General features: G+C 47.4%; 1 protein-coding gene across 1 annotated transcript in view; it reads right to left on the reverse strand.

Annotated features, from left to right (window-relative positions):
• LOC128790323 (acyl-CoA (8-3)-desaturase-like) overlaps positions 1-6,446 on the reverse strand; it is a 9,631-nt gene extending 3,185 nt beyond the window's left edge. Inside the window, exons 1-9 of the mRNA XM_053946962.1 lie at positions 6,222-6,446; positions 4,129-4,239; positions 3,658-3,855; positions 2,807-2,908; positions 2,547-2,675; positions 1,349-1,409; positions 1,162-1,238; positions 557-654; positions 150-246 (exon numbers count right to left, since the gene is read on the reverse strand). Coding sequence (XP_053802937.1) covers positions 150-246; positions 557-654; positions 1,162-1,238; positions 1,349-1,409; positions 2,547-2,675; positions 2,807-2,908; positions 3,658-3,855; positions 4,129-4,239; positions 6,222-6,419 — 1,071 coding nt within the window. The 5' untranslated portion in view covers positions 6,420-6,446. The remainder of the gene's footprint in view (positions 1-149; positions 247-556; positions 655-1,161; positions 1,239-1,348; positions 1,410-2,546; positions 2,676-2,806; positions 2,909-3,657; positions 3,856-4,128; positions 4,240-6,221) is intronic.
• Between the last annotated feature and the right edge of the window lie 7,131 nt (positions 6,447-13,577).

Consider the following 13,577-nt stretch of genomic DNA (forward strand, 5'->3'; position numbering starts at 1 on the left):
CTCAAACACAGGTTTCTCATCCCCACAGGAATTCTGGCTGGACACAACAGCTCGAGGAGTTATTTCCAGCCAACATGAGGTAGCCAGGCTGAGATGGATGGACTTTATACACCCAGAACTGTCACAGATCTCCATAAATAAGGTCTCACCTGGGTAGAGAACCAGTCCACATTCTTATCATAATCAATGTGCATGGGGATGTGATTCATTTGTGTGACCCAGACAAACCAGTTGCTTTCTATAAACCTGTGCAAAAACAAGAAACCATCACAGATCACACACCCATGATGTGACAAGTCAGTACAAAACACTTGTGCACACACCAGCTGGTTGTTGCCTGACAAAATAAACACCAGAAACCCAAACAGATCAGACCTACACACACCTTCCATCTCCTGCAGCCTGACAGGAAACCACCCCTGTCCCACTGAAAGGATCAGGAGAGAGAAGAACAGGGAGTGATGAGAAAAATAACCAGGGGGCTGGAGAAAAGCCGACACAAAGGATTGATGCAAACTGGGCAGAGAAAATGTTGGAATTGTAAGTTGGATGATACCTGACTAACAGGTGGAGCCCCAGGGTACCCTTCACGCCCAGGAAAGGCAAGTAGGTGAGGAAGAATCGGATGTAGAAGGACAGCATCCAGGCCAGGTCCTGTAGTACAGGGGACAGGGAAAACTTCATTAGCAGGAAGATTTTCTGACTTCTGAATTTACCATCACTCCCCTTTAAAACCTCCAAAATGTCATTACATTTACCAAAATGTAATGTCTTCTACTGATCAATTTTTCCTCCCCAGCTTCATAACAAAGTAACCTGACACCAGCCATTCCCTGTGCTCAGGAATTATCCTGGTTCCATGAGCCCAGCAGAGGGCAAACACTAGACAGGACATGCTCTAAAGCACCACGTTTTCCTCTGGATCTAAAGAGAAACCAAGCAGTGAGAAAACCAAAACCCAGAACACCAGAGAACATCTTTTGTTACCCAGGGGATCTTTCACAAAGAAAGGCTGTGGAAGATCCCCCTTTGGCAAACACCATTCCCAAATCTATACCCACATCCTTTGCTGCAGACACACACAATTCCCAGTAAATCTGGCACTGGAATTCACCCCTAAAACCAGGAAAAGCCACCTTGGCCCCCGTGGAGCTGACTCACCACCCACTGCTTCCGCTGCACAGCGAAGTAGAAGATGTACCACTGGAAATAAAGGGGCACCAGCGCTGGGGGACCAACTGGAGGGACAAACAGAGCCATGAAATACCCCAACAGGATGGGATGGAATGGGAAAACAAGGGGCAGAGTGACTTCTGGCTATGGAACTGCAGAGGGGGACGTTACTCACTGATGAAGAAGTACTTGTGCTGGTGGTTGTAAGGCATGAATTTCTTCTTTTGCACACCAAGCTGTTAAAATACACAAATTACTCAGGCCATGAAGACACCTGTGCACACACTCCTAAACTTCCAGGAGATGTTCTATCCAACCAAGCCAGCATCCACCATCCCCTGGAACCTCGGGTGGGAGGAATTTTCACCCTGCCCTGGGTGCAGAAGGGGCTGGGCAGTGCTGCACACACACAGCAACCTGCACAGGAAGTTGTGCCCCTACAGAGGGCACAAGCTGCCTAAAAATGCTGAAATAGAAACCCACACAAACAGTTTGCTGACAAAGCAGAGCTTCAGAATTAAAAAAACCCAAGCTATGATACTGTTACGATACTGTTAATGAAGATGGCAGTGTGTGGAACTCCCATCTCCTTGCAATTAGTTTGGAAAACAGAGAAGTGAGCATCTAGGCATGAAACTGTGTCCACAGAAATGAGGGTGAACAGATTCTCTTCCCTCTGAGGCTGCTCATTTTTCAATGTTTGCTGTACAAACGTAACAGAACAAGCCACTGGCTTCCTTAAGGAATGCCATGATATCGCTGTACATGTTCAAACTAACTCCCAATGGCCCATCCCTTAATTTCAATACAAATCAGAGCATTTAAAGTGACACTATGAATTTACATAGCTTTTTTTTTAAAGGACAGCAAATGCTAAAGCCACTGATTTAACTGCAGAGCTGTACCAGAAATAGAGCTGGACTCCAGATGGGCACCACTGTGACACCCACTGTCAGGCTGAGACCACCAAAATAGCTTCTTTGATCAGGAATTGTAAAAGTTCCAGACAGCCCTGGCTTGTCATCTGCTGTTTCCATCCCCAGATCATTACAATTAGTCACACTGATCTTGGCAAAAGAGAACAACTTGTAATTCTGATCTTCATAAAACTGAAATTCTCTCATCAAGGGAAATAGGAACTTGTAATCATGGCAAGTATTTCATTCTTATCTTCTGACACTGCAAAAATAACTCTGAGTGAAGTTTTAAGAATATAAAGATCTCAGAATATTACTGAGGAATATTAGGGACTAGTGAAAGGCAAAGTAGCGCTATATAAAATCAAACTAATTAGTGTCCAGTCTCCAAGCTCTCTGCAGCTTCCCAAATTTGAATCCTATTGCTGTCACCTCCCAGCTCCCCTCAGGTCTCACCTCCACAGAGAGGGTTTTCCCCAAAGCAAAAAACAAGGGGTGCATGTTGACATCGGGATCCTTCCGGAAGCAGTTGGGTTTGGCGTGGTGCTGGAAGTGGAGGTGATTCCACCAGCTGGCCGGGGCTCCCTGTGGGAATGGATGAGAAGGAAGTTCTCTAAAGCAGGTGGATCTTCTGCCCTCAGTTCTCTCCTTATCCTGGGATTGGTTCTGGCTGCAGAGCAGGGCTCTGGCAGCCCCTCCCCACAGCCAGTGCTCACCTTGAGGTGGCCGATGACGAACTTGTGCACCCAGTGGTTCCACCTGGACTTGCTGAAGACTGACAGGTGTCCAAAATCATGCTGGAGCCAGCCAGCCTGGGCCTGGAATTAAGAAAACAACAGTGCTGCTGGGGAAAAATAACTGTCAGGAGGATCTGTGTCTGAAAAGGGCTTTCATCTCCCACTCTCACGCTCCTCACGACGTATCCCTGGATAGCAAAAGCGCTTCCATGGCCAGGGCCCAACTCTCCTTTTTCACTACACACCAGTGCACTCCAGACTCTGCCTAATGACTTTTAGTCCTGGACAGTTGTTTCCATGAGGAAGGGGAAAAAAAGTCATGGGAAAAAAACAGCCACAGAGCTGAGAACCAGCATTTATTCCCTCACAAAACTGCTCTGAAATCAGCAACAAAGTGTCCTTTAAGGAGCAGCTTGCTGCTGCCTCCTCCAAGTACTTGTAATTCCAAGGGGATCAGCTGGCCACGGGAGGAATAGCTGGGGCTTTGAGAGCTGCTCTGCCCTCTCCTCTAACTCCCTGCAAGTTCCCATGGGAACACAGTGGCTTGGCCCCTGCACACTGCCTCGGAGCTCTGGCACCGTGGAGCTCAGGAGCGGGGCATGGCTTTCATCGCGCGGGGAAGGCTGGAATAAGGAAGGCTTTGATGGAGTACGGGGAGGAAAAAGTGCTGCTCTACCACAGCAGCATGTGTAGTTTTGCCTTATGGTGGAATCCAGAGAGAAGCAGGAATTGGGGAAGTCCATGATGATAAGATCTGTCCTCTGCTTATGGCAACAAGCACCTAAGTCCCAAATTTGGCTTTTTGGGGTTATTTTTGTGTAGTTGCTCACCTGGACAGTGCCCAGAAGCACAGCAGAGAAGAGGAAAGGCACCAAGGATGCTCCAAAATACCAGATGATGAGCCAGGCTGCAACATCCAGCATCAGGATGTGGCAGAGACAGAGGATGAAAAAGGCATGGTTGGGCTGGAGAAGCCCCATCCTCTCCACAGTGGCACGGAGCTCACGGAAATCTTCCACCAGCTTTTTCTGTGGGGAGACCCAAAAGCATCCACTGGTCAGAAAACGCCTCAGGAACATCAATAGGAACATAGTTTTCCCTCTCAGGGATGAAAAGGGGGAAAGCTGAGGGTCACCTCAGACAAATCTTTGCTAAAACTACAAATAATGATGTGAAATGAAGCTTCAGCCAACAGTGATTCCAGGAGATCCTATGATCTTATGTACAGGGAGTTCTGCCTGCCAGTCAGAAAAGGTAACAGTACCATTTCAACCCCAAAGCCAGGTTTTTATGACACTCACGTTCTTGCTGGGCTCAAAGCTGGGCTGATCTGGTGCCAGTTCCCCAATCAGGAGAGGGTTCATGTACTTCCTTACCAGTGCCTTGTCAAGATGAAAAGCAATGAAAGGATCCTGAAACACAGACAGAGGAACAGGATGAAGAAAACCCATCATTCAGGTGGCAGTAAAAGAAATCTATTCTATGATATGCTGGACCATTCAAAAGATTCCTGTTGGGGAAACCAGTTACTGTTATTATTTAAATGTGGTGTAAATCTCCATGGCAACCAGGTGAAAAACCCACTAGTGGCTGTTATCATGACAGATTCTGTCCCTATATCTAAATTACAAATCCTGCAGGCACACATGGCACTTTGACATCTAATTCCTGATCTCCCATTTACCTCCTTTTCGACATTTCTCTCCTGATGCCCAAATTAGCACATTTTTACAATCTTCCTCAACCTAAGCATGTGGGTTTCTTTAATTTTCTGCTATACAATATTTGCTTGCTGGGCATCACTTTGTAAGATTCCTGCACCATGCATTGGTTATCACTATAATTACTAGGCCATCATTGTGTGCTTTTAAAATAAAATGTGCTTTTAAAAGATCTCTAGTCAGGAAAGGGGTTAGAGCTGGTGTTGCCAGCTCTAGGTCAGCTGTAGCACCCTCCCTGCTCAGGGTCACTGAATAAAGGAGGGAAAAAGAGAGGGGAACCAACATTTGCATTTTCTCATTAGAAAAGGGGGGAAAAATGGGGAGGAGTATGTGGGCAGAGCAGGGGAGGATGGTACCACACATTTAGACCAATCCTTTCCATGGAGGCTGTAAAACCTGGAGTGCAATCCCAGCTGGGGGTTAGGAGACAGCCGACTGCATCTTCCAGAAATCAGAACAGCAAACCAGAGGAGTTCTTCCTTTACTTCCCATTTTTTCCTGGTTTTGTGGAGTCTCGTTCTTTTGATCCCCAGGGACAAAACCACTGGGAAATAAAACTTGGCAGGGGTTTCTGAGTGGTCAGCAGTTCAACTGCAGCCAGCAGTGGCACTGATATCATCACCATCACCTAAAGAATGCAGCTGGCTGCAATCCCACCATGCAGCCCTGCTCCCTCCATGGGCTGACCCTTTTCTGCTCACAGAAACTCAGAATGTTCGTGTGAGAAAGGTCCTTCAGAGCTCATCTCATTCCCCCCTGGCACAGACACCTTGCAGGTTGCTCCAAGCTCCACCCAGCCAGGCCTGGAACACTTCCAGGGATGGGGCTCCACCACTTGTCTGGGCAACCTGTGCCAGTGGCAGGGCTTTGAAAACGCACATGTGCACCCTGCCCTCACGAAATGTTGCAAAATCACTTGTCATTTTTGGCTCTAAATGATATTCCTACCATAGGATCTTCACGTGGAGATCTCAAGTTCTATCCTGACTGAAACACAGTCCATCAACACCATCCTAGAGGGAGATTCCCACCCCATATCCACCCTTGTGTCCAAACACACGCATTTGGAGAAATTAACGGAAAAGGCACAAGCAGACAAACAAAGAAACATCACTGGCAAAGCCACCCCACACCCGACTCCAGCAGCATTTACTCCGCTCTGCAGCAGCCGCTGGCACTCGGACACGAGTGATTCATTCCTTTTTCGTGACTGAAATACGACTTTCAGTGATATGCTGCTCTCGTGCCATCTCTTGGGTTCGGGAAGTTCGAGGGGGGCGAAGGCACCCGCGCTGCGAACAACAACTCTGTCACCGCGTGTGCCACACGGGTGGCAGCACCCGGTACTCCTATGTGTGCGAAAATTACTGAGAGGATTTGGGATTTTGTTTTTTTCCTTCCCGGCTGCGGTTTTTCAGTCACTCCTTCAGCAGCGCTTCCTTGTAACAACAATCCCAAACAATTCCCGGCGGAGCGTGCGCGCTGTGTGTTCCCTGCACACCGCTCCCGGCGTACGCGTGTGTGGCACAGCCGAGTGTCCAGGCGTGCCACACAGGCTCCCTGCGTGCTCCCAGCCCCAGGGATCCTGCTCCCAGCCCCAGGGATCCCGCTCCGCGCTCATCCCTGCTCCAGCCCTCCCTGCCGGGCTGCCGGGGCCGCAGCCGGCCGCTCACCGTGGCGTCCTGCCCGGCGTAGTGGCTGATGACCCGGGAGCCTCCCGGGTGCCTCCGGCAGAAGTGGCTGATGTCGTACACCTTCCTGTCGATCACCAGCCAGCGCTCCTGCGGCGCCGGCCCCCGTCCGTTCCGCTGCCCGATCTCCTCCCAGGTGAAGCGCCGCATCCCCCCCGGGACAGGCTCCGAACCCTCCATGGCCGGGATCGGCTCGCCCGAGCTCGGCTCGGCTCGGCTCGGCTCGGCTCCGCCTCCCGGGGCCCCCACGCCCACCCCGGTTCCCCCCGCCCACTGGGCTGCGCTCGCCGTGCGCCCGCCCCCGGGGCCCGAGAGGGGCGGCCGGGATGCTGGGGCATTCGGGGTGACGGCAGGGGACGGAAGGGAGCTCGGACTGTCCGGGCTGGGATGGCTCCCGGAATCATTTCGTTTAGAGCAGCGAGGCCCCCAGCACTGCCCAGCCCATCAGTCACAGAACCACGGGATCGTTCGGGTTGGAAGGGAGCTCTGGAGATCATTCAGTTGAACCCCCTGCCAAAGCAGGATCACCTGGAGCAGGTGGCACAGGGTCCAGGTGGGTTTGGAGACTCCAGAGAGGGAGACTCCACATCCTTCCTGAGGTCCCTGAGCAGCCTGTCCCAATGCCCTGCCATCCTCAATGTAAAGAAGTTCTTCCTCACATTGAGGTGAAACTTCTGGAGTTTTAGTTTACAGCCTTTGCTCCTCATCCTGTTGCTGAGCACCACGGAAACACGTCTCCAAATGCCACATACACGCGGCTTTTAAATCCCTCCAGCTGATTCCACCACTGCTCCAGACAGTCCGTTCCAGGGCTTGTTAACCCTTGACAACAATTCTCCCTCATATCCAACTTAAACCTCCCCTCGGTACACCCCGAGGCTGTTTCCTCTTGTCCTTGTTACCTGGGAGAGAGACCAACCCCCATCTGTCTCCACTGTCCTTCCAGGTGATGCCTAGAGAGGCTACCTGGAACAGAGGCTAGACAGAATTAAAGAATAAAGTAGGTATTTATTAAAAGGCCTTCAAAGGATACACCTTGGGCAGTACAAGAGCCTGGACGTGTCTCTACCCAAGATGCACCCAAGATGGATGACTGGTCATGAGTTTTCACACTTTTATGAGTTTTGGTCCATTTGCATATTGGGGTTAATTGTCCAACCACAGCTTCAGGTTATGAAGTCCCATCCTCCCAGTTTGCTCTCCTCAATTCGCTGTTGTTTACACTTTTTGGGCCTGAAGCACAATGGTGTCCTTGGTTCTCAGGCTGGAAAAGGATTGTTTTGTCTAAGGAAACTGTGATGAGAACTTGCTAACCCTTCATGTGAAATTCAGAGTTATGGTTATGTACTAATGCAGTACAGAATCTGGAAAATATGAAAGATAAAACTTAAGGCATCACAGGGAAGTTTCCCTTCCTCACACCCAGGTTCCTTCTTTTGAACCACTTTTACAACCTGTTTCTCCTTATTTCTATGCTGATTATGACATATCTTCCCTATCCTTGATTTTGCTTCCCCTTTCCAGCAGATCCCTCCCTCTCTTCCATCTGTTCTGCCTCTCCCTTCCAACTGCCTCAGCCTTTCCTGTTGCTGAGGCTCCTTTTGGCTGCTCATGCCTGGATATGCAGCCAGAGGGAGGGAAGGTGTTGCCACAGGTAAATCACATCAAACCCCTGCAGATGATTCTTCAGACAGCAGAATAATGCTGGAAGAGTGAATGATGCGAAAACAGACCAATCCCTCTGTGTGGGACTTCATCCATATGAGTTACAAATTAAAATTCCTCTCCCCACACTCATCTCCCTGAACTCTCATTATTGATCCCAGATTTCTTTGTTTCCATTCACACCTTCCAATCTGACCTAGTTACAGCAATTCCAGTTGAAGGTAACCATAGAAACAAAGAGCCACCAGGCCACATCACCTGATGGCTACATCACATCTTGGAATTCTGTGCCTGCAAAGCACTGGATGCAACGTTTTTATTTCCTTCGCTTCAGCAATTTATATTAATAAACATGAATAGATGTTTAGTATCTTTTTAAACATAATTATATGCAGTATAATGTATGCAGTATGCAGTGCAGTAATTATTTCAAATTCTGTTTCCCCCATCATTAATTGCACAACAGAATATTTATCCTAAATTTAGTCTATATTTATGACCTTTTATCATGAATATGGGGGACACACAGAGATCAGTTTTCTTTTTCCTATATTTTTTAAAAGCAAATAAATTCCATCTTCCTACACAAGTTAAATCTTTGGATGCTTGCTCTGAGAGATCTTAACAGGCAAAATGCACCACTAAACTTGATAAAATCCACTCTTGTTCACTTCATGTGCTTCCTCTGGTTTCAGCAGCTATAAGGGCTGTTAATGCCTTATTAACACAAATTAAACAACAGACCTTGGAATTTTCTTCCCAGCTCCTTCTGACATAAAATCCCTGGCTGTGATTGTTTTCCCCTCAGCAGATGATTCAAGACAAGCCATGGAGGCTCCTGGAATCACCAGCCCTAAGCAGGGAAGGTTTCTGTGTCCTGCCAGCAGTGCTTGTTTGCCCTGCCCTTGCCCCACTCGGGATCTCAATGGGTGTCTCAGAGACAAGAACGGGACCTTTGTCATAAAAACTGACACGAAAAAAAAACAGCTGCTATTATAGACTCACCAGCATCCTGCATCCAGCTGGGATTCCTGGCATCAGTCTCTGCTGGAATACATTTAATCAGGTAAAATGAGTCCTTCCGTGCCCTGACTCCTTGTTTTACCTTCACTGCTTCCACCTCTGTATCTGCTGTCACCATCATGTTGTGACCCAGCTCCCCAGACTACCATGAACCACCAAAAATCCAAGTGGAGGGAAGAGATGCTCTTTGGTTCACTCCTCTGATCAGCCTGCAAATCTGGTGACTGGGGATCACCAGAATTTGGACAAAATATATTAAAATTCCTTATTTCACTACCATGATTTGGCTGGAACATGCTTTAAAATACCCAAGTGACCTGGGTGGTGAGGGATCACTAAATATTTGGGCATCTGGTGACCAAACCAGTAATCAGGGAAAGAGGGAGATGGGTTGAAAGGATTGCAGCCTTTCTGTTCTCCTTTTAGAGAAAATGAGTTACAATGATGGATGGTGAGGTCTGAAACCACAGGAAAAAAAGAAATAAAAGGAAAATAACAAATGCTGAAAAACAGTTTAAAAGGGCAGAGTCTAAAAGAAGACTCAGTTCTTGGCTTTGATTCAGCCTAAGAAAAGCTGAAGATTCCAGGCACAGGGGAATTGTGGTGGCATGATTTACAAGATTCTGTCATCAGTGCAATTAAAACAGCCACGCTGATGAAGCAAATGCAGCAGGAAACCACTAATTCAGTCATCGTGTCACTACCAGGGAAGAGCCTGACAGCTCCCTGTAACACCATTCCTACCCCAGGCTTAGGATCCACTGCAAGGTTCTGTGTAACACCAGCAGAAGAGGGAGAAACTGGAAATATTCCCTTTATTCTTGTTGTATTATTGGGAATGAGCTGGAATACTGGAATAAGTTGGCCTAAATGATACAATTAGTGTTGTGCCCAGAACTCTTTGTTAGGGTTGCTAACACTTCATACCCACAATAAAGTCTTGATTTTTCATACAAACAGTGTAACTTCATGGAATATTTGCTCAGTGCTCTGCTCTAATAACTCAACTGACTGTTACAATTTAGATGCAAAAAAGACTGAGATTTGTGAGGAGTTTGCATCTTGGCAGGAAAAGCACCCAGGAATTACTCTGTGTAAGGGAGGATATAAAAATAAGCTTATTTTTTGTCCTTCAGAAGTCATAAAATCAGATTAGCAACTGAGGGAGTGAGGTGGTGATTATTTAGAATTCTACACTTTGGAAAGCAAAACCTGAGTAAGGAAAAAAGGGAAATGATCCATTTATAACGTGGGAATACCAGCAGGACTTTGACTAGAAATCATTACAAAGCAGCATCAGAACAGAGCATTTCTCTCCTTATTCCTGCCCTGCTGCAGTGTCTGCTGCTTTCTGAGTGTGATTCCCTCCCCTGCTCCCCTGGCAGTTTGTGCCCTGGCCCTGATAAACCCATGGGCAGCCCAAGATCCACTGCAGAATGTGGAATCCCTGCCAGCCATGACCACACAATGGGGATTTCTGTTCCTTTGTTGGTTGCTTCCCTTGCAAAGTTCCTCAGCTCTCAGCCACTCTCCCAGGACTAGAGAAAAAGTGGAATATGTCAGAGTAAAAAAATATCAAGGAAATCTTTGGCAGCAGTTTGTTTTAAATACAGCATTCCCACCTAATCACTGGGTTCCCTCACCTCAGGCTCCAGCCCTCCATTCCCTGCCCAGCTGTTTCCCACTATGTTTGAATTTATTATTCAATTTAATATCTATTTTTATGTTCAGAGCTCTTCAGCCTTTCTCTCTTGTGAAAGACAGGAGAAACCTGGGGTCCTTTCTCTCCTTACATATATTTTTATTTGGCAGAAAGGAAAAAAGGTATCAAAAAGACTATTAAAAGTATCAAAAAGTTTAAAGGTGCAGCTAAATCTGATTTTCACTCTATTTTTCTCCCGAGATCCTCAGTTCCTGCCTTCTTCACCTTCAGAAAGCTGCTCTGTGTCTTTCCCTTGTTCACTGCTCCTTCCTGCTGCCTCCTTTTCCCACCACATGCCTTGGAGCCATCTGGCCTTACCAAGTGATGGATCTCATACTATAAACTGGATGAAAAGGAGGATTTCCCCTGCATCCATGAGGATTGCAGCACAGCTGCAGGACATTTCCATGTGCTGGTGCCAGTCTGTGTGCTGCTGTCAAAGTCTAGTCCTTTCTAAAAACCAAATTAAAAGAAACTTATCAGACCATGCAAAAAAAAAAAAAAAAACTTATCAGACCTTGCCTCCTACATGAAACTCCACAGAGGGATGAGACAACAAACACAGAAAATGTTGTGGTTTTGCTACATTTTTAAAGTGCTTTCCTCAGGGAAAAGGAACTTCTTTTACATTAAACCAATGCATGAGACAGTGTAGAGATACCTGAGCTACCACTTTTCCCTGCTTTTTCACCTTTCCAGTCTAAAGATACCTGAGCTACCACTTTCTCCTGCTTTTTCACCTTTCCAGTCTAAAGATACCTGAGCTACCACTCTTCCCTGCTTTTTCACCTTTCCAGTCTACTCCAGTCAGATATCCTTCACTGACTCGTTAGCTGAAGAGCAGAGGGGCCACTTCTACGTGTGCTCCCTGCAAAAACTCTTCCACTTCTACATCCCCCTTCCCATACTTTGCTCCCTTTCATGTTCCTCACCTTTTTTGCCCACATCTCATGACTCTTTGGTTAAACTCAGGGCTTTTATGTCCCTCACACAAGCTCTTTGTGCTGCTAAAGCTACACCGGGCAGCAACCGCAGCCTTTCACCCACTTGGCCATAGAGCAGAGCCTGTTCTCCTCTCTTTGCTGGGACTGGTTTGTGTCCCAGGAGCCAAAGAAAACTTGGAACAGGCCCTGCCTGAAGCCTGACAGCCTGGCTGGCTGTGCTGCAGGAGGCTGAGAGCAGCAGGGATTATTTTAGAAGCATCTTTCAATGGCTTGTCATTAAGTTATGGTGCAATTTTCCATGGGAAATATCCAGGTAGGGAGTTCTGGGAGCTGATTTTGATTCTTTGTCCATCTGCAGGTAAATTCCAAAATGGACTGACCTCCTTTTCAGCTTATTTCATAGAATCAACATAGAATCCAGGAATGGTTTGGGTTGGGAGAGACCTTAAAGCTCATCCCATTCCAACCCCCTGCCATGGGCAGGGACATCACGCACTATCCCAGGCTGCTTCAAGCTCCCTCCAACCTGGCCTTGGACGCTTCCAGGGATGGGGCAGCCACAGCTTCCCTGGGAAACCTGTGCCAGGTTGTCAACACCCTCACAGGGAAGGATTTCTTCCTGAGTTGTAATATCCAGGCACACCTACAGGACTAAAATCCCCAAATTCAAAGAACTCAGCAAACTTTTCCCTCATCACAAGCAGGTCCACTTTTTTTTGGTGTCTGGCTGTAATTTAGTCTGATCCTTGTCACAGGGCTATTTTGAACCAAACTAAATAAAACTTGCAAGCCTTAGCAAAACATTCCCGTCATTTCTGACTTTCCTCACCCCACACCACACGCAAAGATTGTTTAACAGGCTGAAGCCATCCTGCAGCATTAACACCAGGCAGAAACAGAGGAAAGCTCTAGCATGGCTTGGCACAAAGCTAAAGAGGAGAGATTTGGACTGGAAGAAATTCTTCCCTGTGAGGATCCTGAGGCCCTGGCACAGGGTGCCCAGAGAAGCTGTGGCTGCCTCATCCCTGGAAATGTTCCAGACCAGGTTGGATGGGGCTTGGAGCAACCTGGGACAGTGGAAGATTTCCCTGTCCATAGCAAGGGAGTGGAACTGGATAAGCTTTAATGTCCTTTCCCACCCAAATCCTTCTGTGATTCTATGGTTAACCCTGTGGGTTCCTTCACCTGCTTAGGCCCAGCCTCTGCCACTCCAGAAAGGATTAATAATCCTCCCACTTATTCATGTAAAATAGTCACAGGAAAAGATTCCTATTGTCAGGAAAGCTGGGGATCACGCCTGCCTGGCCCTGGAAAATGGCCACAGGTCCTGTCAGAGGTAAACAAAGCCACAGGGAGAGAGGTCTGTGGTTTTTTTGTTCTTGCCACACCAAACCTTGCATAACCTAACGCAGGAATTGCATACAATAAAGTGCCCCACGGCAAGGAAAAGATGGCAAAGATGGCATTATCCCACCTGTTAATAAAAGCATGGCCTGGGGCAGGAGAGTTCAACCAGCTCTGCTTGTGCCACAGCAAAGCTGTGAAGTCTGGCAGCCACCAGCGGAAGCCTGGCAAAACCAGAGCAAAACAATGCAGATTTTGGGCAGAAGAGCTCAGCAGTGAATAGTGAATTGAGAAGTCTGGGGCAATAAGGCAGAAAAAGGAGAAAAAAGCAGGGGAAAAAAAGTACTAAAAAGAGATGGAAAAGAAAAAAGGTAAAAAAGAGTAAAAATAGTAAAAAAAAAGGTTAAAAAGAGTAAAAATGGTAAAAAATAGTAAAAGAAGAGGGAAAGGAGGAGAAAAGGGTGGAAAGAGGGGAAGCAGGAGGATGGGTGAAAGGAAAAAAGGAGGGAAAAGGAGTGGAAGAGAAAAAGGCAGAAAAAGGAGAAGGAGGGAAGAGAAGAAGGGAGGAAAAAGGGGGGAAGGGGGAAGAAAAGGGGAAAGAGATGACAAAAGGGGGAAAGAGGGAAGAAGGGGAAACAAGAGAAAGGGGGAAAGTTAGGA

The sequence above is a fragment of the Vidua chalybeata genome, chromosome 6 (genome assembly GCF_026979565.1).
Source record: "Vidua chalybeata isolate OUT-0048 chromosome 6, bVidCha1 merged haplotype, whole genome shotgun sequence".
Classification (NCBI taxonomy): Eukaryota; Metazoa; Chordata; class Aves; order Passeriformes; family Viduidae; genus Vidua; species Vidua chalybeata.